Genomic DNA, 27575 nt, shown 5'->3' on the forward strand with positions numbered 1-27575 from the left:
GTGTGGAGGGCACCAGGGAGAGACAGGGTGAGCGATCCCCCACCCCAGGGGGGCACAGGGGGTCCCCAATACCCTCAGCCCGTGCGCACAGCCAGGAGGGGGTGACAGGGCTGATCCCCCCGGATGGCACAGGGTGGGGGGGACACACGCCGCAGGTGTGGCACAGGGCCCGCCAGGGTGGCCACAAGTGGCCGAGCCCGGCTGCTTCTCCCCGCACTCCCCTTGCCCAGGAGGGCTCGGAACCCCCCAGTTTTCACCACCCCGGGGCAGGGCCGGGCACCCCCGGGGGCTCTCGGGGAGCGGGAGGTGGGGGCTGCGAGGAGAGGGAGGAGGAGGAGGAGGGAGTGGAGGAGGAGGAGGAGGAGGAGGAGGAGGAAGGCGCCTCCCCCTGCCGCTCTCTGGCACCCAGCGGAGCCCGATGCGGCTCGGGCCGGGCGAGCGGGCACCGGAGCGCCCAGCCCGGCCCGGCACAGGCGGGGGGGGCCGCGGCAGAGCCCCCCTCCACTGCCCGAGCCCCCCGCACCCCCTGTCTGCCTCCACCTGCCAGCAGCGGGGGGGGCACCCCCTTTTTATCGCGGGGGAGGCGGGGACCCCCTCCTTGGAGCGCTCCCGGCGGGGTCCCCCCGCTGCCAGCGCCGAGCCCCGGGGTGTCCCCCCACCCCCCAAACTTTGCCTTCGGATGCGGGGACGCCGCCGCCGAGCTGCTCCTGCCGCCGATTAATCGCATCTGCCTGGGATTAATTATTCACCCGGCTCTGGGTTGTGGTTTTTGTGTTACGTTCTTCTTGTTTTCTTGGTTTTTTGGTTGGTTTCTTTTTTTTTTTGCCTTTTTATCTTTTTCCTCTGGGGGAGCGCGTTAATTCATCTTTTTTTTTTTTTTTTTTTTTTTTTTTTGCTTCCTCCCCCACCCCCCCCCCAATTATTTTTTTTCTCCTTTGGAAGAATAGCGCTTGGAATTCTGATTTTTCTCCTCGTGCAGGGGGGGGCTGGCGACCCGCACCCTGCAGCATCATCCTCCATCGGCACATCGGGGCTGCTTTTGCCTCCGGGAGGGGGTTCCACGTGCTCTGCTCCCCCCGCTCGCGGCTCCTGAGGAGGAAGAGGAGGAGGAGGAAGAGGAGGGAGACCCTCCCCCGCCGGCTGGGCGCTCCCCCGGCCGCCCTGCAGGCGCTGGGGGGGGGTTGCGGCAGCTTTGGGGTGCGCGGTGGGGAGGGGTGGGGGACCGGAGATGGGGCGCTCTGCTCGCTGAGCTGGGGGGGGGCAAAGCCGAGCCCCCCCAACCTGACCCGGTTCCTCCCCCTCCCCAAATTCCGCCGTTGGCTGCTGCTCCCGGCTCGCACGTGGTTGGATTTAGGGGGATTTCTGCGGGTTTTTTCGGTGCTTGGTTTGGATTCCTTTTATTATTTTTTTTTTAATTTTTTTTTTTTTTTCGCCGCTGGGGTGCCTCGGGTTTTTTTCTTCCCCCTCGCTTTTTCTGGCTGTCCCCCACCTTGCAATGGCCTCTCTGGAGAAGATGCTGCCCGGACCGGCCGCGCTGCTCTGCTGCCTGTGCTCCCTGCTGCTCCCCGGTAAGTGCTGGCACCGGGGGAGATGGGGAGGGGGCAATATTTACAAATCCATCTCTGTGTTATACATGCCTGCAATACGGGGCTCTGCACCATCTGCCCCCCCCCCCCCCTCCCCGGGGCACCCCCGGCCCCTCCGTGCCTGCCTGGCTCCCCCCTCCCACGGCCACCCCTCCCTGACTCCCTCCGTGCCCCCCCAAAGCCAAACGGGTGAAGATTAGAGTTTATTCCTGGCTTAATAAAATGACAGCTTGTGCTTGTGAGCGCTGGCAGCGGGCTGGGCTGAGCCTGGGCTGCCAGCTGGGTGGCAGGGGGACACACGAGGCGAGGGGGTGTCCCCTGACCCCCCCACCCCTCCCGAATCTTGTCTCCTTAATGCAGAGCTGCTTTAGCGGCAGGATCAGGGGTTTATCCGCTATTATCCACTCGCTGATCCCCCTGACCCCCACCCAGACACTTCCCCGCTCCACGCCGAGTTGCTGGGCAGGCTCTGCCCGGGTGGCAGCGTTTTGGGGTGGGGGTGCAGCCCCTGGCATCCCCCTCCCTCCTTCTCCCCCCCGTGCGGTTCGGGGGCCCTGCACCCCCTTGCTCTGAGTCGCATCCCAAGCGCTGCCGTGCCACCGCCGGGCTGCGGTGACATCCCGGCCTGCCCCGGTGACAGCACCTGCTGCTGGGGGCTGGGACGGGCCAGCGAGGGGTCACAGTCCCGAGGGACACGGGATTGGTTTCCAGGAATGATTTTTGTGGGTGCTTTCCATTTAAAATCGTGCCCTGGCCGAAGCCGCTCTCCCCAGCCTGGCCAAGCAGAAAGTGGGGGCTGTTTGCGGTCTGGGGGTACACCTGGCTCTGGGCTCGGGCTGGGGGTGTCCTGGGGACACTGCCTGGCCCAAGTGATCCCTCCAGGAGCTGCAGGGATCCCTGGACCGTGCCTGGCTCTGTGTCACACCAGCCACCCACTGCCAAGGCGCTCTGGGGGCTCAGGCAGGGCTCTCCCAGCAACTGCAGCACCCGAGGGTCTTGGAGGAGCTTGAGGAGGGGTGAAATAATGAGGAGGGGGATGCTGGGAGCATTGATGGGGGCTGGAAGGGGTTTTCCACCCTGGAAATTCAGAGCCCAGTGGAGGAGCAGGGATGCTCCAGGCTGTGGAGCCACAACTTTCCGTAGCATCCTCAGGGGTGGCAGAGCTCCCTGTTCCCACCCCAGCCTGTTCCTGGGATGCTCCCTGGGCAGGCTTTGCTGGCACAGCTCGTTGGGAGCACCAGCTCAGGGGTCTGGCAGCCTCGAGGGAAGCAGGATCTCCCCCTGCCCCGCTGCCCTGGATCAGATCCAGCTGTCTGCCTGGGCTGTGGGAAGCATCCCTGTGGGAATGTGATCCACGGGGAACGGCCTCTGCTGCAGGGGCTGGACGTGCCCCCTGCTCCTCATCCCCTCCTGGGGGTTTCTGATCCCCCATTGCTGCTGGGACCCCACAAACCCACAGGGTCAGGCCTGGACGTGTCCCCTGGGCTGGGGATGCCATGTCCCTGTCACTGGGGGGCCCCCGGTGCCACCGGGAGATGGGCGAGGGTGGCCCGTGCCAGGGCTGGCCGTCCTGCCTGCGCCCACGGGAAGGGAAACCTCAGCCAGGAGTTTTTATTCCCCTTCCAGGACGCTCAGCTGCCCTCTCTGGCCTTTCGTGGACAAATAAAGGTCTCGGAAGGAGGCGGAAAAAGCGGCCGAGAGCTCCCGATTCTCCAGCGCTCCTTCCAAATGGCTCGGGCTGGCGGCGGGGTCAGCCCGCGGTGAAGCAGTGCCCGCCTCTCCTGCTCGCAGGATTTTCATTCCCTTTTTCCCTTTTCCCCTTGTTTTTTATTTAAGAGCAGCCCTCCGTGCCAGCCTCGCTCCCCGGGAGCTGCTTGGCCGAGGCCCCGGATCAGCTGCTCCCAGAAATGGGAATTTTGGGGTGATTTTTTTTTGGCATCTCTGGGTTGGGATGGCCCCAGGGTGGCAGGATGGACAGATGGACGTGTGGAGCGTGGATGCTGGTGGTGTCTGCTCGGTGCAGTTGTGTTGGGACCTGTTGGGATGCAGCACGGGGGATTGATGGGTTTATGGGGTGATTTCAGCTGTCTGTAGGGTTGAACCTGGGCTCTGCATCCTCCCTGCAGCATGCCTCAGTTTCCCTGCTCCCAAACGAGTCTGGAGGCTCTGCTGGGGTGATCCTGTGCCAGAATTCCGGGCAGGTTTGGGGTCCTGGGCTGGATCCCACATCCCATTCCATCCCACTGCTGGGCTGTGCTGCCCTCCCCGTGTATCCATCCCTGGCTGTCCCCACACCCCCGGCCTGTGGGATCCTGGAGGAGGAGGAGGATGGTGCTCCAGGGCTCCATCCCTGCCGGGGGGTCCATCCCGGACCCCCCAAACCCAGCGGGGGACACACCCCGTGCCCCGTGCCCGTCCCTGTCAGCAGCTCCAGCTGCGGGGCTCTCGCACCAGCAGGTGGAGATGTGCCATAACTTGCCGGGAACCGGGAACCTACACCCGCCTGGGCTCGGGGAACACCGGGAATGTGCCCCGGGACCCCCGCCCGGGGTTTGCAGCCCCCAGGCCGGCTTTTGGGATGGGCTCGGGGCAGCTGAGCGTTCCCAGGAGCAGGGAAGGGCGATAGGATTTTTGGCAGGTGGGTGAGGAGGGAGGACCGGGCCTCTGAGCTGGGTTAAAGCTGGCACGAGTTTTACCTTTGGTGCCACAGGAAAGGGATATTCCTTTTGGATTTTGGCTCTGGAGTGCCCCTTTGGGACCCCAAAACCCGCTCCAGCTCCCCCAAACCCCAATACCTGAAATCCCAGCCCAATGCTGGCATTTAGGGGTGTGAGGTTGGGCAGCCCCCTGGGAAATTGTCCTTTCTTCTCTCCCTTTTGCCCTCCTGATGTTTTTGAGGGAAGGGAAAAGGCTGAGTGAGATCCTTTGAGCAATGATTTTGGGGAGCAGAAGCCACAGGGTTTGGTCCTCATCCAGACCTGTCCTTTTGGGGGAAACTGAGGCAGGGGATGGGGATTGCTCAGGCACTTTTGGAAACCTGGCTATTTCCTTGAGAATTTTATTTTTTTTTTTGGAGGTGCTATTATTTAAACCACTCCAGCTGCTGAGGTCCTTCTCCCAGCTCCTCAGCCTCCTAAAAAAGACCAAAAAAAAAGGAAAACTGAGGATCCCAAACATTCCATCAGCAGATCCCAGCTCCAGAGCCTCTTGTGGAGGGAGTCATGGGGGAAGTGGCATCACCCTGGGGGATGGTGGGTGAGGGAAGGGCTGCTCAGACAGCACAACCTGATTGTTTTGGCTCCTGCATTGCCTGGCCAAAATAATGTTGGGTGTGTGGGAGCTCTGGGTGTCCCCTCCCACATGGCGCCCGTCACTGCCACCACAGGAGTGTCCCATCCATCTGGAAAAGGTCACTCCTGCTAATCTAATCAGAATCTTTTATCATTAAATACGTGGCTCTGCTAACGAGCAGCCCCCCCAGGCAGGCAGGGAAGTGGCTGCTCCTGGGGTGGGACACGTGGGATGGGGTTGGGGACACCAGAGGTGGCTCTGGGGATGAGACCTCCCCTGGAGGTGGTGGTGGCAGAAGGAGAAATGGTTCAGTGGGTGGAGTGAGGCAGTCCTGCTGCTCATTCCCCAGGGAAAAGGAGGCTGGAGTGGAATTTGGGAGATCTGGGCTCCTCCAGCCACGTCTGGGGAGGCACCAGCTGGGCAGGGGGATTGCTGGGCTGTCACCTGTGCCACCAGCACCCCAGGGCTGGCACGCAGAGGTTGCTCCTCAGGATGTGCCTCTCCCTTTTCCTTGAGCTGCTCCCTGACCTGTTGCTGCTCCTGGCCTGTCCCATGTCCCTCATCCCCCCTCACCTCTGCCCTGGCCTTGGGAGGACACCATCAGCAAGGCCAGTTCAGTCTTCTGAAGCCACTGTCACCTTCTGGTGAGCATTTTCCCACCACCTGGATAATATTTCTCATCCTGGATTTTCCCTAAAAGCCCAAGCAGGTGCTGCTGGGGTGGCTTTGCCACCTCACGTGGTGCTGTCACCTCCCATCCCCTGCAGGAGTTTGGGTTTGCTCAGAGCTCTTCCCCAGGACTGGCAAAACATGGGAATGAATTAATTTTTCATTTATTTTTCCTTTAAGGAGAAGCTGTGGTTTTTGCTCTGGAGGATAAATCAGGTTGGAAATGCAATCCCTGCTGCTGCCAGCTCGGTGCGGCTCCGGGATCAGCTCCTCTCCTGGAGCCAGGCAAGGGGGTGAATTCCAGCTGTGTTTGAGCTGGTACCAGCTCCCAGCCCTGCTTTTGGGCATCTGGGGCTGATGTTGGACCCCAGACCCGAGATCTGAGGCTGGATTTCCCTTGGAAAATCCTCTGGAATTGAATCCGGCTCCACCACGTTCCACCAGAGGGAAAGGAGGGAGCAGGCACAGAATCCTTCTGGAAGGGGTTGCTGGGCACAGCCTGGAGTGCTGGGGAGGGCAGCCTGGGGACAAATTCGGTGCTCAGAGGGTGCTGGGGGGATGTTCCTGCTCCTGGCCCTGCTGGCAAGGGATGGAGAGGGGATGGGGTGATCCGAGCTGGACACGTGGCCTTGGGGATGTGCCTGCAGTGCCTCTGTCTCCACACTGGGCTGCTGGGGGTTTGTCCCTTGAGAGCTGCTGTCCCTGTCCCTGATTCCCATTTCTGGCTCCCCAGGGTGGTTTTCAGGAGAAGCCACCAGGGCTGCTCCCAGCGTGGGGCTCCCCCAGCCAGCAGCCCCACAGAACATTCTGGGGCTGCCCTGTTTATCCCGGGGTATTTCCCCTCCCATTCCTTTTTGGACATTCATAATCACCCACTTCCCTCTCCTTTTTTTATCCCCTCCTTTTTAATTAATTTCTTCTTTTCCCTCCCTCCTCTGGAAAGGCCTTCTCCTCCCTGTCCCCCAGCCTGTCCCTTGTGTGATTTGTGGAAATTGCTCCAAAGTAGCTGCTGTGTAAAAGCCTTGCTGGCTCCAGGAATTTATGGCAGGCTGTGCCTCTGCACGGCACATCCCATTTAGGCCATATTTATTTATTCCTTTAGGTCTCTGGCTTGTTGGGTTTTTTCCTTCCCTGTTTTGTTTATTCCTTTTTATTAATTTCCTGGGGGAAGCGCAGCCCTCGGCACTGCTGGAATGGTTCCCTTTTGCTCCATGCTTCTTCTCCCCCCCAAAAAATCCCAAGATATGTCCCACCACTGTTACTGGATTTTATTGCTCCTGCTGATGGGAAAGCCAGGCTGGACTTTTGGGAGAGGGAGAATTCTCAGGAATCTACAAGAAAAGCCCACCAGGCACAGCCCTGTGTCAGAGCATCCACTCCTGCTGCTCCCAGGACTCCAATCCCAGGACTCCAATCCCAGGACTCCAATCCCATCCAGCTCCCACTCAATTCCAACCCCAGGCTGATTTTGGGAAGCAGTTTAGCCTCAGATCCATGGGAATTCCCAGCTCATCCCTGCCATGGCTCCTGGACAGTTCCAGGAGCATCCCTGCATCCTGCTCTTCCCACGCTCTCCCTGCTGCGCCAGGGGAAGGTGATTCCACATTTGTAACAATTATTCACTTAATTGAGTTCCAATTAACTGGGACTGGAGATGGAGGCTCTGGATGCAGCAGAGGGAAGGGGGAGCTTGTTGTCATTTATGTCACCAAAACCAATTTCCAAGGCTCTGCCTGCAGGGAATGTTTTGGAGGTTTCCATGAGGGGTCTCTCTGTATTTTCTACTTTTGCTTGGTATTTAATTCCTGGCTCTTTTATTTTGCTTTACTCTGGGAGTGTGGAGTGGAGAGGGGCACATGCTGGGGCTGGCTGAGATTTTGTGGAGGCCTGGAGGATTCTTTTCTCCCCTTTTGTTGTTTTTTAGGGTGTTTGGGGTGGGAGTGGAGGGTGGCACGGTCGGTGCTGTGGGATGAGGAGGGAAGGGATTCCCAGGGCAGGTAGGGAGATGTCTGAGCCTGACCCTTCCCTGGGACCACCTCCAGCTGTGGGGCATCTCTAGGAGCTCCAGATGTGGCACATCCCAGGTATTTGGGGCTGCTGTCAGCCTGTTTTCCCTTCGTGCTTGGTCCCGATGGATGGGGTGGCAAAGCCTGAACCAGCAGATTTTGGGGCTGGGCCTGGGATCCACAGGATGCTCAGGGCAATGGGGTGGAAGCAAAGGGAAGTGAGAGGTCCATGCTGATGTCCTGTGGGGAATAACCAGGCTGGGTGTCCTCTCTGGGGGCTCCTGGTGCTCGGGGTTTTGGGGGGATCCATCACCCCACTGACTCCTCTGGGTGTGTCCTGCCATCACCACCCTGCTCACAGCTAAAATTGTCACCTTGGAATGGCACTGGAGCTGGGGATAAGGAGCACTGGTGGTCCTGGGGACTGGTGGGCACAAAAACCCCTCCACAGGAACCCTGAGCCGGGGTGGGAGCTGGGGTGGAGCCCTCTGGCAGGGACAGTGACAGCCCCTCCATCCCTCCCTGGGCATTTGGGGTGGCTTTGTCACTATGGCAGCTCAAGTCACTGCTTTAGGGACATCTCTCCTGCCTTGTTCCAGCTGGGACCACCATGGGAACCTGGCAGGAACTGTGAGAGCTGGGCCTGGAGTCCCACATTCCTTGGAGCTGCATCCATCCCTCGATCCTCCGAGCCCCCAGTGCCACCCATTAACATCCAGAGAGCTTTGAACCCTCCTGGGCTGACCTCAAACCTCCCCTCCCTCCTCTCCAGGGCTTTCCCTGTGTGCCTTCCCCCCATAAGTGGGGATATAGCCCCGGGAGCCCCCGCTGTGGCCCAGGGGATAAGCCAGGATCAAGATTCCCCCCTGGAGCGTGGCTGCAGTGATCCCCAGGGCCGACAGCTGGGCTGGGCTAAGCTGCTGCTTCTGGAGCAGGAGAACAAGAGGAGGAGGAGGAGGAGGAGGAAGGTCTCCAGCCCTAGAGAGCAGGGATGGAGGCAGCAGGATGGGGAGGCTCTGCCCATGCCCCATTTTCTGGGGATTCAGGGCAGGAGGGCAAGGTGGCTGAGCAAGGTGGCTCCATCCAGTCTGCCCATCAGGCTCCTCTCCGCCAGACTGGCCCAGCCCAGCATCCCCTGCATCAGGATGGGGATGATGATGATGATGATGATGATGATGTCACCCTGGATTTTCCCTAAAAGCCCACCCAGGTTCTGCTGGGATGGCTTTGCCACCTCCTGTGCTGCTGTCACCTCCCATCCCTGCAGGAGTTTGGGTTTGCTCCGAGCTCTTCCCCAGGACTGGCAAAACATGAGGAAGAATTTATTTTCACAGGGCTTTCCCCTGCCCGATGTTGGGAGGATGTGCAGGGGCTTTTGGTGCTGTTTTTTCCAGGTCTGGGATTTAAGGCAGGGCTGGAGGGTGCTGCCACTGTCCCCACGTGCCCTCCAGGGCGGGCAGAGCAGCTCGGCCCATCTGGCCCCGTGTCTGGGGCACATCTGGCAGGGCAGATGTGGGGCTCCACAAAGGGGTCACCGGTTGTGTATTTACATCTGGGCAGGTCACCTCAGCTTCCCGAGGGGACACCCGGCAGTCCCACCCCGTCCCGCCGTGGGGCTGGGGGTGGCTCCTCAGCCCGGGGGGCTCGGGAAGCCCCCGGGCCAGTGGGGATGTGGCCAGGCACGGAGAGCTGTGCTCTGGCTGCCCGGGCTGGAAGGGCCATATGGGCCCCTCAGTGCCGGCCCAATAAACCCGGAATGCAGGTCAGGTGCTGCAAATCCCGCTCACCACAGCGGCAGCAGGGCTGCAGAGCAGAGCCAGCCGGCAGGGCTTAACCCTTCGGTCCCCCAGACCCGGCCAGAGGGGGACCTGAGGCCACCTCCCCTCCTGGGGGTGACAAGGAAGGAGGGCGGGGGCTGGGGACAGCGGGTGGGGACTGCAGTCTGCTGAGCTGGGCTGTCTGTCCATCCTTCCTGTCTCCTTCCAGGCAACCATTCTTCCATCTCTTGAGTTGTTGGGTCTTCCCTTTCCCCTTTCCCTTTCCCCTTTCCTTTCCCCTTTCCTTTCCCCTTTCCTTTCCCCTTTCCCTTCCCCTTCCCCTTCCCCTTCCCTTTCCCCTTCCCCTTCCCCTTTCCCTTTCCCTTTCCCTTCCCTTTTCCCTTCCCCCCATCCTGGAGCTGTCCTCTTGCTGTCCAGCCGTTTTTGACCCCCATCCATCCTTTATTCTCCCTCCTGTTTTATTTATCCCTATTCCTCCACACACCTCCTGCCTCCCTTCTCCTTCCCTCCCGTCCCTGTAATTCCAGCCTGGGTTAGACCCGGTCCTGGCAGGATTAGTTCAGGGCCAGGGAAGGGAGGCGCCGCTCCCGTCCCCTCCCGGCTACAGATTAGAGCATCATTTAAATGCATTTTGTCTGGGAAGGAAATCGCTTCCCTGGGTGCCGCCAATCCGCCGGCGCTCAACTAATCATGGCCATGCCATTAATCTCCAGCCCAGCCTGGCTCTGTCCCTGTCCCCGTCCCCGCCCCAGCTGGCACGGCCGGAGCGCAGCGCTCGGTGACAGTGCCACCCTGCGTGTCCCCATTGTGGCACCAAAACGAGTTTGGGAGGCGCTTTCCTCGCCCTGCTACACCCAGCTCTGATTATCCAGCAGAGAATCCCCACGGAGGGAGGGAGGAGCTGGGTGCTGGAGGGGCCAAATCGCACCCAAACCCTGTGACAGAGGGTGGGTGACAGAGAGTGCCCCTCACTGCAGGCACTGGGTGCTCACCAGGGTGGCACTGAGCTTCCCCTGTCCCCTGCTCGAGGGTGACACCAGAAATTCTGCAGCCCCTCAAGGCTGGGTTCTGCTTAGGGCTGTGCTGGGCAGTGAGCTGGGTGGGATTTGGGTGGGTTTCCCTGTGAAATGTCCTGATCCTGCTGTGAACCCTGGAGCTTCTGAAGGCCTGAAATCTGTGGGTTAAGCAGAGCCCTTTTCCCTGTACCCAAGTGGGTCCAGCTTGTGTCACTCCAGCTGCTGGATCCTTTTCCTGAAATAATCTCAGGCCTTGGAAAAAAAATTCCCTTTTCCACCTGTTGGGGATGGCAGGAGGATGCAAACCTTCACCCTTCACAGCAGAAAACAACTTCCATGAATCCCGAGGGCAGAGAGCTGCTGGTTCTGGAGCAGTGCTGGTGTCACTGAGCCCAGGGGCACCCAAAGGTGCTTCCCAGGGTTTAGCACCTCTCCTGCAGCTCCTGGCTCTCCGGGAGATGGGAAAACATGCAGAGCAAGTGGGATGGGGTGGCAGGGGCTGGAGATGTGGCAGAGTATCCCCAGCATTTCCCACAGCCCCGGGGAATTCCCTGCCTGGCTCCGGGACAGCTTCCATCCCGGGATGCGGGTTCTGCCTGTCCCGTATCCTGTGCTAATCCTTTTATGAGCCCTCTAAGCTGCTTAACCCCCCCTGTGCCCGGCAGCAGAGACCTCCCCGGCTGGGCCGGGGGTTCCTGCATCCCTTGAGCCCCGAGGAAAGCGCCTGGGGCAAATTTTCAGGGCTGGAAAATTCCTCCGGGTCCTGGCACGCTCCAAAGCGCCTGTGGGGAAGGGGGACGGAGTGATTGCCGGGAGCGGAGCCGTCACATCCCCACCTTTCCTCGCCGTTTGACACTGGTAATTTGGGCTCTGCTGCTCGGGAGCCGCTTGGGAGCGGCTGCAATCAGCGCCGGGAGCAGGGGATGCGGGGAGCGGGGGGGGGGGATCCAGCCCTCCTGGGAATTCCTGGCAGCCGCTGGAGAAGGCAAAGACCTTGAGATGTCTTCCAGGCTCCCGCAGCTGCCAGCACAACGCGTGCCGGGCGCCAGCCGCCTTTCCCAGGAAGATTTCCATGGGTTTTCCCTCTGCTCGCAGCGCGGTAACCGGATCCGTGCGAGGGGCTCGGACAGCTCTGCCCCTCGGCTGGCAGGGGCTCCCTGCTCTGCCAGCCCTGGGGTTATTTTATTAAGGCAAAATTGATCAAAATGAAGGACAAAAGGGGAGTTTTGAAGGGTCCTGGGTGCTGCTGGGGTTTGCACAAAGTGGCACCAACATAATCTGTGTCACCTTTCCACCAGGTCTGGGATAATTTGGTCTGGGACAGGTTTATCACATGGGGACAGCAGAATGTAGGTGACATCCCTGGGTGGGTGGCAGGTGACAGACTGGCTGTGACACCAATCTTAAGGCAGGTGTGGGGACAGAGCAGATCTGAGGGCTGATTTAGCCACCTTCCCTGGATGATCTAGGAGCTGGAAGTAGAAGAAAAGCCTTGATGCTAATAATAAATACATGGTGGGATCTGCCAGCCAAAAATTAACCTGGGTGTAACTTTTGGTCGTGAGCCTCTGGAGAAACTCAGCATCTGTGCCTTGGGAGGCAGGGATGGAGCTGGGAAGGATGGAGCTGCTGTTTCTGTGGAAGGGTTTGTGCTGGTTCAGGCAGTTCTGGGGAGGGTGACCAGTGCTTTGGGCTCCCCAGGGACAACACGAGGCTGGAGGTGGCTTCAGCACACCCTGGACACCCCATCCCATGAGTGTGGCTTTGGTGAGGCCGCTGACACCCGTCAGGAGGCACAATCCTGCTCGACCTCCCGGGATCTTCTGCATTTTTGCCTTGTGGCACAGAAACCCAGCCAGGCTCTTGCTGCCCTCCTCAGAGGTTTGCGGGCTGAAACTCAAACTCCTCCTCGCTCCGCTCGTGCCTGGCTCAGCATCCCCTGCTCAGGAGCTGTTCCAGAGAGGATGCCCATGCTAACCAGCACTCTCCCTCCCCTCTGCAGCCCACGCCAAGGGCCCAGCCCCCAGCCCCGAGCCCGCCGAGCCCCCTGGTGCCATCCTGCTGCCCGTCAGCTACCGCCTGTCCAACACCCGCCTGGCCTTCTTCCTCAAGGAGCTGGGAGCCAGCCCGGCGGGCAACGGCAGCGCCCCTCTGCAGCGCTCCGAGCCCTTCGTCGTCTTCCAGACCAAGGAGCTGCCCGTCCTCAACGTCACCCTGGGACCCTTCAGCACGGGGCTGGTGCTGCCCAAGGAGCACCTGCAGCCCTCCAGCACCCTGGAGGTGCCCGACCGCCTCACCGTCAACTGGAAGGTGCGCGCCTTCATCGTCCAGCCCCGGCTGGTGGCCAGCCAGCCCGTGGTCCAAGTGCTCTTCTACGTGGCCGGCCGGGATTGGGATGACTTCGACGTGACGGACCGGCTGCCCTGCGTGCGGCTCCACGCCTTCCGCGACGCCCGCGAGCTCAAGAGCTCCTGCCGGCTGCGGGGCAGCCTGGCCATGTGCCTGGTGCAGGCCGAGCTGCCCCACGCCTGGTTCGGCCCCTCGGCCGTGCCGCTGGGCAGGAGGAAGAGCCCCGAAACCCTGGAAGGGGAGAGCCAGCAGGTTGAGCTGTACTACACCCTGCACGCTCCCGACGGCGCCGGGCAGTGCCTCGGGGACGCGGCCGCTCGCCGCGGGGCCGGCGGCGCTCGCACCGAGGGTCCCACGCAGCACCCGCTGCTGCGCATCGGCAGCGTCAGCCTCCTGCAGCCCCCGCCCGGGCCCGCCCTGCAGGAGCATCACCTGGATGGAAACGTCTTCATCCGCCTGCCCGACAAGCCCCTGAAGCCGGGGGAGGTGCTGAGCATCCTCCTCTACCTGATGTCCAACTCCACGGTGGAGCACTTCACCCTCAGGTGAGGCCCCTGAGGCTCTTCCCGCTCCTTTTGCCAAGGGGTGGGTGTGGAAAAGCAGCTGCGGGAGGGTGTGGTGTTTGCAGGATTTGCTGGAGGCTGGAGCGGGTCTGGAATATCGGGAATGTGGGTTTGCAGTGGGAACTTCCTGCAGGAAAGGGAAGGGCTGTCCACGCAGGACATCTCTGCACGGGCTCTGTGCCCTGCTGCCTTTGCTCTCCCAGCGTTCCCAGTTGCACTGGGATCCTGCCCGCAGCTCTGGCTTTATTCCCAGCCACTTTGGGGACAAGGTGTGGTACGGCCCTGGGGCTGCTGTGGTGTGAATGGGGCCCCCCATATCCCCTCCCTGCCCCAGAACCAGGTGGGAGCAGAATGGGGTGGTGGGCAGGAGGTGCTGAGACCCCCAATGTGGGCAGGTGTGCAGGGGGGACCCCCATCGCTGCATGTCCCTAAAGATGGGGACACAAGCCCAGGCCACACCTCTTCAAAGGGCGCTTGCAAGTGTCCCTGTGGCCTCTGGACCAGCAGGGAGCCCCTGGAATGGGGGAGGTGCTGCTCCAGGCTCCCCTGTCCTTCACCCCAGGGGTGCCCAATGCCTGGGGTCAGCACTGGGGCTGGGGGTCCAAAATCCTGCTGGAGCAGTGATTGAAGGGACAAAATGCCATGAAAGAGGAGCTGGAATGGGATGTTGCTGCCAGCCTGGGTGATGCTTCCCACAGCCTGAAGGGATCAGGGAAAAAACTCCACCTGTGCCATGGCAGGGTATCCCAGGAGGGGGGATCCAGGAGTGCCTGAGGGCAAGGATCCATCCCTGACTTGCTCTCTGCAGGGTGAAGGCCAAGAAAGGTGTGAACCTGCTCAGCACCAAGTCCAGGAGCGGGCAGTGGCTGGTGAGCTCGGAGCTGCTGACGGGTGGCAAACACTCCACTGCCACCGTCGACGTGTCCAGGGTGGATGGGGCCGGACCCAGGTAAGGGCTGCACCTCTGGGAATGCCGGGGGAGTGCTGGGATTGGGCCTGGAGCAGTTCTCCCTGGTGGCTGCAGTGCCACCTGGGCGCTGGCAGGGGAAAATGAGGATTTCAGGGCTGAGTTGGGAAGCTATGGAGGATTCCTTAGACTGGGATGGAAGAATTTTAATTTTGTTTTTAGGTTTTAATGCTGTGAGAAGCAGCAGCTCTTTGCTGTCTCTCCTGGTGTCTCCTCTGGGAAGGAAGGGGAGAAAGGCAAGGTCCCATCTGAGCCCTAAAGTGATGGATGGGTGTTGGATGGGGAGCAGGATCCAATCAGCCCCTGCAACAGGCAGTTCTGCCCGGCTCACACATTCCTGAGGCTCTGGGAAAGAGCAGCTGAGGAGAGCCCTGGAGATGGAACTGAAGGAGAAAGGACCCACAAAGCCAAGTTGGGACCTCAGAGGGTTCTCAGCCTGAAGGGGAGATGTGAGACTGGCAGGACATGGCATGTGGGGGCAGGGGGTGGGCATGGGGTCAAAAACAGCAGCAGGAAAGGTTCTGAAGTGCTGGAAAACAACACTGATGTCTCTGTGCCTTGGAGAAAGGGACACAAGTGTCTCCAGGAGCTGGGTGAAAGCAACGGGATGTGCTCATGCCATTCCTGTCCTCTGCCACAGGAAATCTCCCCACATCTCTGTCCTCCACCCCAAAACTGAGCTAATCTGGGGCCGGTCTCTTGGAGGAAGATCTCCTCAGCTCTCCCTACCCTCGTGTGACCTCCAAAGCCCTGCAGAACCCCTTTCTTACCACTAGAGCAGATTTTCCTTCACCCCATCCTGCTGCTTCCAAAATGCACCCCCAGCACTGAAACCTGCCAGGGCTGTTTCCAAGGAAAAAGCCGTGGAGGCAGCAAGGTTGTGGCAGTTTTGAGTTTCCCTTGGGATGGCTTTGGCAGCTGCAGTGTGCCTGGAGCTCTGGGCTTTGTGGTTTCAAAACCCTAACCCTAGGTGGAACCCTAACCCTAACCCCTGTCAGTAAAGGCAGCCCTGGCCTTGGGCTGTTTCCAAGGAAAAAGCCATGGAGGCAGGCATGTTGTGGCAGTTTTGTGCTTCCCTTGGGATGGCTTTGGCAGCTGCAGTCATGCCTGGAGCTCTGGGCTTTGTGGTTTAAAAACCCTAACCCTAGCTCTAACCCTAACCCTAACCCCTGTCAGTAAAAGCAGCCCTGGGCCAGGATTGTTTCCAAGGAAAAAGCCATGGAGGCAGTGAGGTTGTGGCAGTTTTGAGTTCCCCTTGGGATGCCTTTGACAGCTGTAGAGCTCTGGGCTCTCTGGTTTGAAAACCCTAACCCTAGCTGTAACCCTAACCCTAACCCCTGTTAGTAAAAGCAGCCCTTGCCTAGGGCTGTTTCCAAGGAAAAAGCCATGGAGGCAGGCATGTTGTGGCAGTTTTGTGCTTCCCTTGGGATGGCTTTGGCAGCTGCAGTGTGCCTGGAGCTCTGGGCTTTGTGGTTTCAAAACCCTAACCCTAGGCGTAACCCTAACCCTAGGTGGAACCCTAACCCTAACCCCTGTCAGTAAAGGCAGCCCTTGCCTTGGGCTGTTTCCCAGGAAAAAGCCATGGAGGCAGGCATGTTGTGGCAATTTTGTGCTTCCCTTGGGATGGCTTTGGCAGCTGCAGTGTGCCTGGAGCTCTGGGCTTTGTGGTTTAAAAACCCTAACCCTAGATGGAACCCTAACCCTAGGTGGAACCCTAACCCTAACCCCTGTCAGTAAAAGCAGCCCTGGGCCAGGGTTGTTTCCAAGGAAAAAGCCATGGAGGCAGTGAGGTTGTGGCAGTTTTGAGTTCCTTTGGGATGCCTTTGGCAGCTGCAGTGTGCCTGGAGCTCTGGGCTTTCTGGTTTGAAAACCCTAACCCTAGCTCTAACCCTAACCCTAACCCCTGTCAGTAAAAGCAGCCCTGGGCCAGGGTTGTTTCCAAGGAAAAAGCCATGGAGGCAGGCATGTTGTGGCAGTTTTGTGCTTCCCTTGGGATGGCTTTCCCAGCTGCAGTGTGCCTGGAGCTCTGGGCTTTGTGGTTTCTGAGACACTCACCCTAGGTGTAACCCTAACCATAGTCAGGAAAAGCAGCCACGCCCCATGGCTGATTCAGGAGTGTCCCCAGGGCCACCAGCCTCCTGTCCCCTCCCTGGCACCCAGAGCAGAGCTGCCAGCAGTAGGATCCTCTCTCCCTTCCCCCTCTCCCGCTGCCAGCTCCGCTTCCAATCAGCCTGCAAAGGTTAGAGGCGGGGGAGGAATTTCAAGTGATTACAATCACCTTTTAGACAAACAACTCCATCAAATATTAACGGAATGGAGAGGATGAATGACTCCCAGCCATGTTGCCCTCCAGGCTGTGCAAACAGAGGAGTTGCTTCGCTGGAGCCCTGAGGGCTTTTGGCAGCACTGGCTGTGCAGGGAGGGGCTGCGAGCCCTGAGTTTTGGGGTCAGAATGGGCAGTTTGGGGTGTTTTACAGCCCAGCAGCTGCATCCTGAGTTGTTCCCCCAATGATGGCAGCCTGGCTCCTGTCTGTTCAGAGCAGGTGGTGCTGGGGGAGGGCACAGGGTGGTGGCTGGGCCTGGCAGTGCTCCTGGGACACCTCAGGGCACTCCACAGCCAGGAGTCCCATTGCCACACCACCTCTGGCTCTGCTTTGCCTTTGGACCTGCCTCTTCCCAGCTGGGTTTGGTACTCCTGGCACTGGGAGAGCAGCCAAATCTGCTTTTTAAACTCTGTGGCCTTCGGTGATTCCTCTTGATCCCCAGAGCTGCCTTGGGGCAGAGCAAGACCCCACCAGCCCCTGTGGATCTGCTCCACTGCAAAGCCCTTCACAGCTGCTGTGGGATGAGGGAGAAGGGAGCAGGGATCAGGGCTTGCCGTGGCCTGGAGCAGCTCCAGCTTCTTGCCCTGCTCTCTCCCTGCTCCCTGTCACTCATTAGATATTGATTAGAGAGAAACCCAGCTGCGCCCTGCATCCCCAGATCGATGGGACCTTCTCAATTGCTGCTGCACTGAGATGAAACTGGAGCCAGTCCTGGCTTCCCTCCCACTGGAATTTCACTTCTCCTCCCCTCCTCGCTGGCTCTGGGGGGCTTTTACCAGTGCTGTGGTTTGTGGGGGCTCTGGGGTTTCCTCTGGGGCTGTTCAGCTTTTGGGGAGCAGTGAAGTTTGACTTGGGGCAGGTTGAACCCTGCGTCACTCCAAGGATTTGCAGAGCTGCGAGGGCAGGATCAGGTCTGGGGAGGTTTGATTGTAGGGATGGAGTGCAGGAATAATTTATGCTGCAGCTGTGGGGTTGTGTCCAAGCCATGATGCCCTGCCTTGGGGACAACCCAGAGGTGGTGTCCACCCTGTCCTTTAGCTCCATGTCCTGCTGTCCTCAGCCCTGGCATTAATCTGTGTGTGTTTGCTGAGCTGATGGTCCCAGGCTGTTCTCCCCTGTCCCTTGCCCATCCTCCCTCACAGGCTGGGGACAGCCCTGTCCCATGTCCCAGCTCAGTGCTGTCCCACCCACTGTGTGGGCTTGAAACTCTCCTGTGACTCAGTTTCCCTGTGGGATCCCCTTGGAAAGGCCTGCAAAGTCACCAGCTTGGGCTGAGCTCATGTGTTGACACTTGTTTGTCATTCCTGAGTGCTCTGGGTGTGGGATACTCGGGATCTGACCTGTGGGACATGGTAGGCCAGGCAGGAGCAGTAAATCCATCCACACTGCTGGGAAGATGGACTCAGGGAGACAAGGCCAGCACCTGCAGCCACCCACTGTCCCCCGAGGCCATGGCCACATGCCCACCCTCTGATGTCACCCAGCAGCCCTGGCAGAGCGGATGAGGTTTTGGTCCTGCTGGGGAAGGTGGTGAAAAACATTTCTCTCTCCCACCAGGGAGATTCCTGTGGGAATCTGCAGGATCCCATTGGAGCAGCCTCTGCAGAGGTGGGGTCAGGGCTGCTGCGTTTGGGTGGCGCCCACTGCCAGTCCCCCTTGGCAGCCTGGGGACACCAAGGACACCTGCTGGGGACTCTGGTGGCCTGGTGCTTATCCCAGGGCATCTGTGGGACTTGGGACAGCCACCTCACCCTGTCCCCTCCTCCTGTCCCCCTGCCCAGGGATGGGGACTCCTCGTCTGAGATCATGCAGCTGGATTTCGAGATGGAGAACTTCACCAGCCAGTCGGTGACGCGCCGCATCATGTGGCACATCGACTACCGGGGCCGCAACCCCCCGCCCGACCTGGAGAAGGTGGTCACGGAGCTGACGGTCATCCAGAGGGACATCAGGGCCATCGTGCCCCTGGCCATGGTGAGCAGGTTCCTGCTCTCAGTTGTTACCTGCTTTGAGGGGCTGGCACCCCCTGAGGGATGGACCACCTGCCCTATAGCACCTCTCCATCCATTCATCCATCCATTCATCCATCCATTCATCCACCCATTCATCCACCCATTCATCCACCCATTCACCCATTCATCCACCCATCCACCCATCCATCCATCCATCCATCCATCCATCCATCCATCCATCCATCCATCCATCCATCCATCCATCCATCCATCCATCCATCCATCCATCCATCCATCCATCCATCCATCCATCCATCCATCCCTCATTCCACTCATCATCCATCCATCCATCCATCCATCCATCCATCCATCCATCCATCCATCCATCCATCCATCCATCCATCCATCCCTCCCTCCATCCCTCCATCCATCCCTCCCACCATCCCTCCATCCCAACCCACCCAGGTCCTTCTCTGCCCTCTAACACGATGGTGCCCTTTCCATGCCACCCCCAGGACACCGAGATCATCAACACAGCCATCCTGACGGGGCGCACGGTGGCCATTCCCGTGAAGGTCATTGCCATCGAGCTCAGCGGCGTCATCGTGGACGTCTCGGCCATGGTGGAGTGCAAGTCCAACAACGAGGACATCATCAAGGTGGGTGTGGGTGTCTTGTGACCCTCATGAGTGGCTGGGGTTCTTCCAGGAGTGCTGACCCCAACAGCGCCCTGGGCTGGGGCTGGTGGCTGAGCTGATTGGCTCACAAGCCCACCCAAACCAAGTGTCAGCCTCTTGGTGGCTCCAGACTGTGCAAGCTTCTCCCTGGGCTCTGTTGGGAGAAGGACAAGACACTTTGTCACTGTCCCTGGAGAGGCCATGGGATGCTCCCACGCTGGCAGCAGGCAGCAGCAATGACTGTGGGTTATCACAACAGTTAGTGCTGATAAGGGGAAATATTGTCACTGTGGGCTGAGCTGCACGTTCCCAGCAGCGCTGGCACCAGGCCTTGGAGTGACATTGGTGCCCTGATTGGATCAAGGGATTGGTGAGATGTGAATGATGGAGGGAAAAGAGGAGCTGAGGGGGAAGATCCAGGTGGGAGAGGTGCTGATGGGCCCTATGCCAAAGTCTCCCTGCCACAGCCCCAAGGCAGCCCCTGATCCTCCAACCCTCCAATTTTCCATCACCAGTCCTGTTCATCCATATACATTTTTCTGTCCCTGAATAAATCCATCTGCCCACCTGCCCGTGTCACTCTGCCACCATTTCCATCCATCCATCCGCCCCCAGACATCATTCCCTTCTCCTGAACACCTCCCACCCCTCTCCCTGCATGCACCCAGCCAGCTCTGCCTTTCCATGCTCTGCTGCCTTGGGCAGAGGCAGGGAAGGCGTCTGGATTCTCCAGGAGGCTGTAGCCCCTTGTTCTCTTTGCCACAGGGGTGATGGCAGAGCTCTGTCCCTGCTGGGATTTGCTCTCCATAGGGGAATTCCAGTGCCACAAAGTGCTTACCCAAACTCTTGACTAAAACTCACATCCGTGGGATTTACAGGACCGGCTCTAATTTATGGAGCCCAGTCCTCCCCAGTGTGATAAAACACTGGAGCAATAATACACTTCAGGATGGACTCCAAGACACTTAAACTGTTTAATGCGCTGCCTTTCTGCTCATAAATCTATTGACACTCTGTCCCCAGGCCTGGGGGGAGCAGGCACATGCCCAGGAGCTGGGATGAATGATGCAGGGAGCAGCCCTCCGGCCCCGGCTCTCATCCCGCTCGCAGCCCTGCGCAATTTCTTGCTGAGTTATTTGGTGTTTGTGTTGGAGCTTCATTTCCGAGGGAGCTCTCAGTTACCTGCTGAGATCGGGGAGTATGATTGCGGTGTCAGGGCTCTAAACCTGCTCCATAAATCACAGCTTACGGAGTGGGATGTGCTATCTGTTACTGGAAATAATTTAACGTGAGGGCGGGCTGGGGAGCTGCCTCTCCCCGCTCTGGGGTGGCTCCCTGGTGGTTGCTCTCTTGTGTAACGTGGAATTTGTCCTGGGCTTGGTGCGGACGTGGCTCTGAAGGATGTGGTGGGAAAGCATGAGTGGGAGTTGTCATGCTCGTCCCCTTCTGTGGTGACAAAGGTGTACAGGAGGACATCACCACTCAGGGGAGTGTGGAAATCACCCCCCATTTTTAAAATGTGGGCTGTGGAGGGTCACACAGGGAGTGGGAGATGCTCAACCTCACCTGTGTGTGACCCTTCAGAGAGCTCCATATTCCACATTCCCTGGAGACCCTTCCAGGAGTTCAATGGGACCAATCCTCAGGGACCCTCCTCACCCACAGCCACCACCAGCACCATGGTGGCTCTCCCCATTCCTGTGGGCTTTGGAGAACACTTGTCCCCTTGATCCCACACCTGTCCCCGTGCCAAGCTGGGAACTCCTGGCCACAGCAGCGGAGGCAGCGGTGCCTTGGCTGGGAGCCCAGGCAGCCCTCAGCCTCTCTGTTCCTGACACCTGGCCGTAAATCCGGGAAGTTTCCCCGAACAAGCTTCATTTCCGAGCTAATCTGCAGTCACTCCATCTTCGGGACAGGCCTGGTGTGCAGGGATTTTTTGTTGTCATAGTTTCGACCCCCTCCCGGGTGCAGAGCAAGTGGTGCCCAGAAGGAGGTGCCGGGGGGTTTATTAGCCGAGGTAAAGCAAGCGGAGCCCATCGTGTTTATTGTGATAAATGGCACAATATCCAGAGATCCTCTGCTGCAGGAGTCACCTGGGAGCTCATCTTTATTCAGGCGCTGCCTCGCCACGGATGAGATTGTCTTGTCAGACTTGCTGAGCTGGTACCTCGGATAGGAAGACAAGGAACAAACCCTCCTGCATCGCCCTTCCCTCCTGGGCTCAGGGATGTTCCCAGGAGCTCTGCCTCCTCCACCAGCCCCAGGGGACCATGGACACCGTGCACTGAGCTCCTGGAGCTGTTGTAGAAGTCAAACCCTGCCGTGGGCTCAGAAATGCAAAGTTCCTGCATCTGTTTGCCCAGAGGTGCTCAAGGAATAGGCTGGGAGAGAGACAGGGATGCTGTCACCACCACTGTCAACTGCTGTCACCTGCAGCCTGGCCTCAGCCCTTTGTCAGCCATGAGAGAATCCAGAGATTCCCGACTGCTGGAGATCAGCTCTTCTGTGCTCTTCAGGTGCTCAGTGCTGCTGGCTGAGCCAACGGGTTCTGCTCTCCTCCAGCATCCAACAAATCAGATGCAATTCCTGACAGGGGATTGGGGTTGGGCCATGGGGCTGCTGCAGATGAGAGGTTGGAGTCCCCTTCTGGTTGTCCTCTGCCACTGGGGCTGGGAAGGAGCTGCTGGCTGGTGAGCTGAGCTCAAACCCTGGGAGATGCTGGCCTGGTGTCCCCTGAGCTCCTTTGTTGGCTCAGGTGGTGGTAATGAGTGACCTCCCTGCAGGATGGATTTGTTTCATAATGAATTTCACCAATGGCATTTGAGTAAGTGGGAATTAAAAGAGGAGGAGTGAGAAGAGGTTCAGGAGGATTCATTCAAACCACAGGAATCCTGCTCTAGGGTGAGCACGAGGGATGGGAACAAGGCACCAGTGGGGACAGGAATGAGAGGGGTCTGTGCTTGCTGCCTCCTCTGGAGGAGATTTTGGGGCAAAATTCCAGGTTGAGCAATTTGCAACCTCTGTGAAGCACCCATGGGTGCCTCTAGCTGAGGGAGGATTTAGTGTGGAGGCCAAAGAGGAGCTGAGACATGAAGAGGAGGTACTTGGTGAGGTGAGAGAGAATGAGGGCTGGCTGGGGGACCTGAGTCAGGGGACATTTTTTATGGTGGTCACGAGATGTGGATCTGTGCCTCAGGAGGACCTGGGCCAAGGGATGCTTTGCATGGTGGACACGAGGTGTGGATCTGTATCTCAGGAGGATCTGGGTCAGGGCACACTTTGCATGGTGGACACGAGGTGTGGATCTGTGCCTCAGGAGGACCTGGGTCAGGGCACACTTTGCATGGTGGACACGAGGTGTGGATCTGTATCTCAGGAGGACCTGGGTCAGGGCACACTTTGCATGGTGGACACGAGGTGTGGATCTGTATCTCAGGAGGACCTGGGTCAGGGCACACTTTGCATGGTGGACACAAAGTGTGGATCTGTATCTCAGGAGGACCTGGGTCAGGGCACACTTTGCAGGGTGGACACGGGGTGTGGACCTCCCTCTGAGCAGGATCTCCGGGAGGAGGGAGCATCCCTGCTCCAGGGGCATGAACTGGATTCATGCTGGGTGACATTCTGCTCTTCCAGCCTCCCGCCAGCATCTCTGCCATGCCTACAGGACCATCCCCACCCTCTCCTGTCCCACAGGTTTCCAGCAGCTGTGACTACGTCTTCGTCAGCGGGAAGGAGTCGCGGGGCTCCATGAGCGCCCGGGTCACCTTCACCTACGAGCACCTGTCCGCCCCGCTGGAGATGACGGTGTGGGTGCCCAAACTGCCCCTGCACATCGAGCTCTCGGACGCCCGGCTGAGCCAGGTCAAGGGCTGGAGGGTGCCCATCCTGCCGGACAGGAGGTGGGTGCTGAGGAGCTGCACTGGCCGGCCTGGAGAAGGCGAGGTGGAGGTGGTGGTCATGGGTTAATTGTCTTGCTCAGTTATTTCATGAGGAGGTTTTAAAGGTGGTGGGGACAGGGGCATCTCAGGGGTTTTGGGTGGAAAGGGGAAAGGTCATGGACACAGGTTATGGGGAAGGAATAAATTTAACAGTGAGGCTGGTGGAGAACATCCCTCCTCGGCAGTGGTCAAAAGTTCTGTGGATGAAACTGGGAACAGACAAGCTCCCAAGTCCCTTTTCTGAGGTCTAGAGACCTCCAGGTGTCCATCCCAAGCAGGGATACCTTATCCTCTCATTTGTTGAGTGGACAGAGATGCTGGTGACCCTGCTATCACCATCTCCTGCTAAATCCCCTGAATCCCTCATGGACAGCAGGCATCTTTTGCCCAGGAGCCACCATTTTTGGTGACATCTTGTTTTTCCCTCATTGGCCACCTTTCCGGGAGGGGCTGAGGAACCATGGTGTGGGGAGCATGGCAGCACTTCCCACCCTCTGCCCTGTCCATCTGTCCCTCCATCCATCCGTCCATCCATCCCGCAGGTCGGTGCGGGACAGCGAGCATGAGGAGGATGAGGACGAGCGGAAGCAGAGCCGGGGCTGTGCCCTGCAGTACCAGCACTCCACGCTGCAGGTCTTCACCCAGTTCCACACCACGGCGGCCGAGGGCACGGGCCAGGTGGTCACCATGCTGGGCCCGGACTGGCTGGTGGAGGTCACAGACCTGGTCAGCGACTTCATGCGCGTGGACGACCCGCGGGTGGCCCACATGGTGGACAGCTCCACGCTGGCAGGGCGGGAGCCAGGGACCACCCTCTTCAAGGTATCCCTGGCCACCTTTCCCCCCTCTGCCAGCCTGGCTGGGCTGGCAGGGGGTGACAGGAACCCCGTCCCCTGCAGGTGGTGTCCCCGCTGGTGGAGGCGGTGCTGGGCGAGACGCTGGTGACGGTGGCGGAGGAGAAGGTCAGCATCACGGACCTGAAGGCCCAGGTGGTCTCCAGCCTCTCGCTGTCCCTCCACCCCAGCCCTGGCAACAGCCACACCATCATCGCCCGCACGTCCGTGCAGCAAACCCTGAGCTTCTTCAAGCAGGTGAGGCCGGGGAGGCACCCAGGCTTGGGGGGGAACTTGGGGTGCAGCCCCCTCCTCCCAAATCCTGCCCTCACAGCACCCACTGTCCTCGTGACACCCTGGTGACCCCAAAACACCCCAGAAACCTGCACAGAGACCTGTGATCCAAGCCAGGGGACAGGACACAACCGTGGGGACAAAGGGGAGGGATGGAATCCTCTACAGCTCCTGGCTCGCCTCTGGTAGCCACATCTGGGATTTGGGTAGAGCCCGGGCTAGCACAGGGAACGTGGAAAGAATAGGCTGAGGAGAAAAAACAGGGAATGGTTGGAACAGGATGGATTATGGAGGGATAAAGGGTGGATTGGAGGGGAGGTGGATGGGGGATGGACAAAGGGGTGGGACTGGCCTCCTGCTGGGCAACCGGTGCCTGTGTTGGTCCCGCAGGAAGCGCTGCTGAGCCTGTGGATTTCCTACAGCGACGGCACCACGGCCCCCCTGTCCCTGTACGACCCCAAGGACTACAACCTGGTGGTGAGCAGCCTGGACGAGAAGGTGGTGACGGTGACCCAGGACCGGGCGTTCCCCTTGGTGGTGGCGGAGAGCGAGGGCGCGGGGGAGCTGCTGCGGGCGGAGCTGGTCATCTGCGAGAGCTGCCAGAAGACCAAGCGCAAGAGCGTCCTCTCCACGGCCTTGGCCACCGTGCGCGTCCACTTCGGCTCCGAGGAGGACCCCACCTACGACTACGACCACGTGTCCAGCAGGCCGGGGCTGGGGGAGGCCGGGGCCAGCACCACCCTGCGGGCAGAGGTGGACAGGAAAGCGGAGCCGAGCCAGGACAGCCGGATGTCCAGCGCGTCTCACCCCACCGAGGACTTCCCCACCATCCCCACCGGCTTCGTGCAAGTGACGCGGGGGCTGACGGACCTGGAGATCGGGATGTACGCCCTGCTGGGCGTCTTCTGCCTGGCCATCTTGGTCTTCCTCATCAACTGCATCGTCTTTGTGCTGAAGTACCGGCACAAGCGCATCCCGCCGGAAGGCCAGACCAACATGGACCACTCCCACCACTGGGTCTTCCTGGGCAACGGGCAGCCCTTGAGGGCTCACAATGACCTGTCCCCGCAGCCCGAGAGCCCGGGGAACCCGCTGGAAAACGTGCAGACCTGCTGCCACGGGGACCACCACAGCAGCGGGAGCTCGCAGACCAGCGTGCAGAGCCAGGTGCACGGGCGCGGGGACGGCTCCTCGGGGGGCTCCACGCGGGACCAGAGCGAGGACCCGCTCAACTCACCCACCTCCAAACGGAAGCGGGTGAAGTTCACCACCTTCGCCACCATGCCCTCGGACGAGCTGGCCTACAACTCCATCCCCATCGCCGATGAGGAGGACTTGGAATGGGTGTGCCAGGACATGGGGCTGCAGGACCCCGAGGAGCTCCACAACTACATCCGCAGGATCAAGGAGATCGCTTAACGCAGGGGCAGCGGGGACGGGGCGGGAGGGAGGGGCCGCCACGCTGTGCCACGCCACGCCACGCCGTGCCACGCCGCGCCACCACGCTTCCCCGGGGCCGGACGCACCTTCGGCTCCTTCTTCCGCACATCTCACGTCCTCACCCCGCCCAAAGGCACCTCTGGGGGGGCCTTGTTTCAGTTCTCGCCCCTTTCCCCAGCGGGTGTCCCAGGGAGCAGCAGCACAGCGTGGTCCCCCAGCCGCCCACAGGGCAGAGGGGATGAGGGGATGGGGGCACAGCTCAGGGCGTGCGTGTGGCCCGGGCAGGAGGAGGCTGGGGGTCCTGCCGGGAAGGGGCTGGGAGAAAGGGAGATCCCGATTCCCCCCGGAGCTCAGCAGGGAGGTGGTGGGGGAGGGCTCCCCAGGGGTCTCCCCCAGCCTTTGCTGCGCTCAGTTGCACAATTTTGGAGGTGAGTGCTGGGTCACCCCGTGGTGTTTGGGGTGTTGGCCCATGCTGGGTGATGCTGGGGGAGGCAGGAGTGGGGGGCACAATGGCCACGGGCCCAGGGCACTGCTGTCCCCATCACCTGCTGTGTGCCAGCCCCAAATTCCCGCTGTGCCCCGTTCCCTGGCTGCTTGGGCACTTTGGGGGGTGACCAGTGGGGCCACCCTGCCTGTCCCTCCATCCCAGCCATGGGGCCAGTGCTGAGCCCCCTCCACCCCACAGCCCCGCTGGGGTCTCCAGGGGCATTCCACTGCTGGAATGGGGCTGGGAATGTGGTCTGGGGGCTTCCCAGTGCCCTGGGGACACCCTCAATGGGACTTGGCCCGTGTGTCCCAGTGCCAGCCCAGCTCCCCAGTGCCAGCCCAGCAGGGATGCCCGGGGCCAGGCTCAGCCTGTCTGGTGCCTTCTGACTGCCATAACCCAATGCCTCCTGGTCCCCCCGTGCTGGTGGCACCCCCCAGCCCTCTGGCTCACCCGAGGGGTCCCCCCAGCCCAGGGCCACCCCATCTCCCAGCACAGTGTGGAGCATCCCCAGCCTTGGGGGGGACACCAGGGTACCCTGGGCTGTGCAATTGTCCCCATGGGCACTGAGCATGTGGGGACAGGGAACCCCCCAGCATCACCTGGTGGAAGTTGGCAGCAGATTATTTCTGGATCGAAAGTTACCCACCACTGTGTCTCTTTTTTTTTTTTTTTTTCTTTTTTCTTTCTTCTTTTCTTTCTTTTTTTTTTTTTTTTAAATAAAAGACCAGAAAAGGAAAAAAATGAAACAAAAAGCAAAGTGGCAGCACTGTCATGGGCCCTGTCTCTACTGTGGTGCCTGGGGTGGGGGCTCCCAGTGGGTTTGGGGGTGGCTGTGGGGTCTGCTGGGGGATGGCTCAGCTTTGACTGAACATTTTGGGGTCAAAATGTGGTTTTGAGGGTTTCCCCTCCCAAATCCTCTCCTCTTGGGCAGCCTGGGTGGGCAGAGAGCAGCCCCACTGTGCCTCACTTTTCCTGGCAGGTGAGCCATGGTCTGGGGTGGTGTGTGGTGTTTCAAAAGCCTCTTTAAGGAGTTTATCAATTTTGGATGCGTGCAAGTTTCTCCCCTGGGTGGCCTTAAAATTTACCTGAGAGCTCTGTGCTGGTTCTCTCTATACATATATGTACATATAAATATAAATACAGGGTGGTTGGGACGTGCTCAGAGTGCAGGCAGGGCGTGCAGGGAGTTGGTTTTGTCTGAAGCAGCCACGGAGCTGATTGTGGCTCTGAGCAGGAAAATTAACACAGCTGCCTCCCCTGCCTGGAGCCACCAAACCTCCCTGCTGAATTACCATAAATGAATATTTGGGGGGGGGGGGGGAGAAAAAATTTACAAAGGGAAGGAAAAAACAGGGGGGGAAGGGTCAGAAAAGGGTGGAATAAAAATTTGTAGCTGTAATAA

The 27575-nt window shown here is 59.6% G+C and overlaps 1 protein-coding gene across 1 annotated transcript; it reads left to right on the forward strand.

Moving 5' to 3' along the window:
- Positions 1-1495: 1495 nt before the first annotated feature.
- On the forward strand, positions 1496-25665 carry TMEM132E (transmembrane protein 132E). Its single transcript, XM_050981961.1, has 9 exons — positions 1496-1568; positions 12349-13240; positions 14067-14207; positions 18331-18523; positions 19017-19160; positions 22875-23080; positions 23662-23941; positions 24019-24210; positions 24637-25665. Exons 1-9 carry the CDS (start codon positions 1496-1498, stop codon positions 25663-25665), a joined length of 3150 nt encoding a protein of 1049 aa, XP_050837918.1.
- Positions 25666-27575: the final 1910 nt, after the last annotated feature.

Source organism: Serinus canaria, chromosome 19, assembly GCF_022539315.1.
Source record: "Serinus canaria isolate serCan28SL12 chromosome 19, serCan2020, whole genome shotgun sequence".
Taxonomy (NCBI): Eukaryota; Metazoa; Chordata; class Aves; order Passeriformes; family Fringillidae; genus Serinus; species Serinus canaria.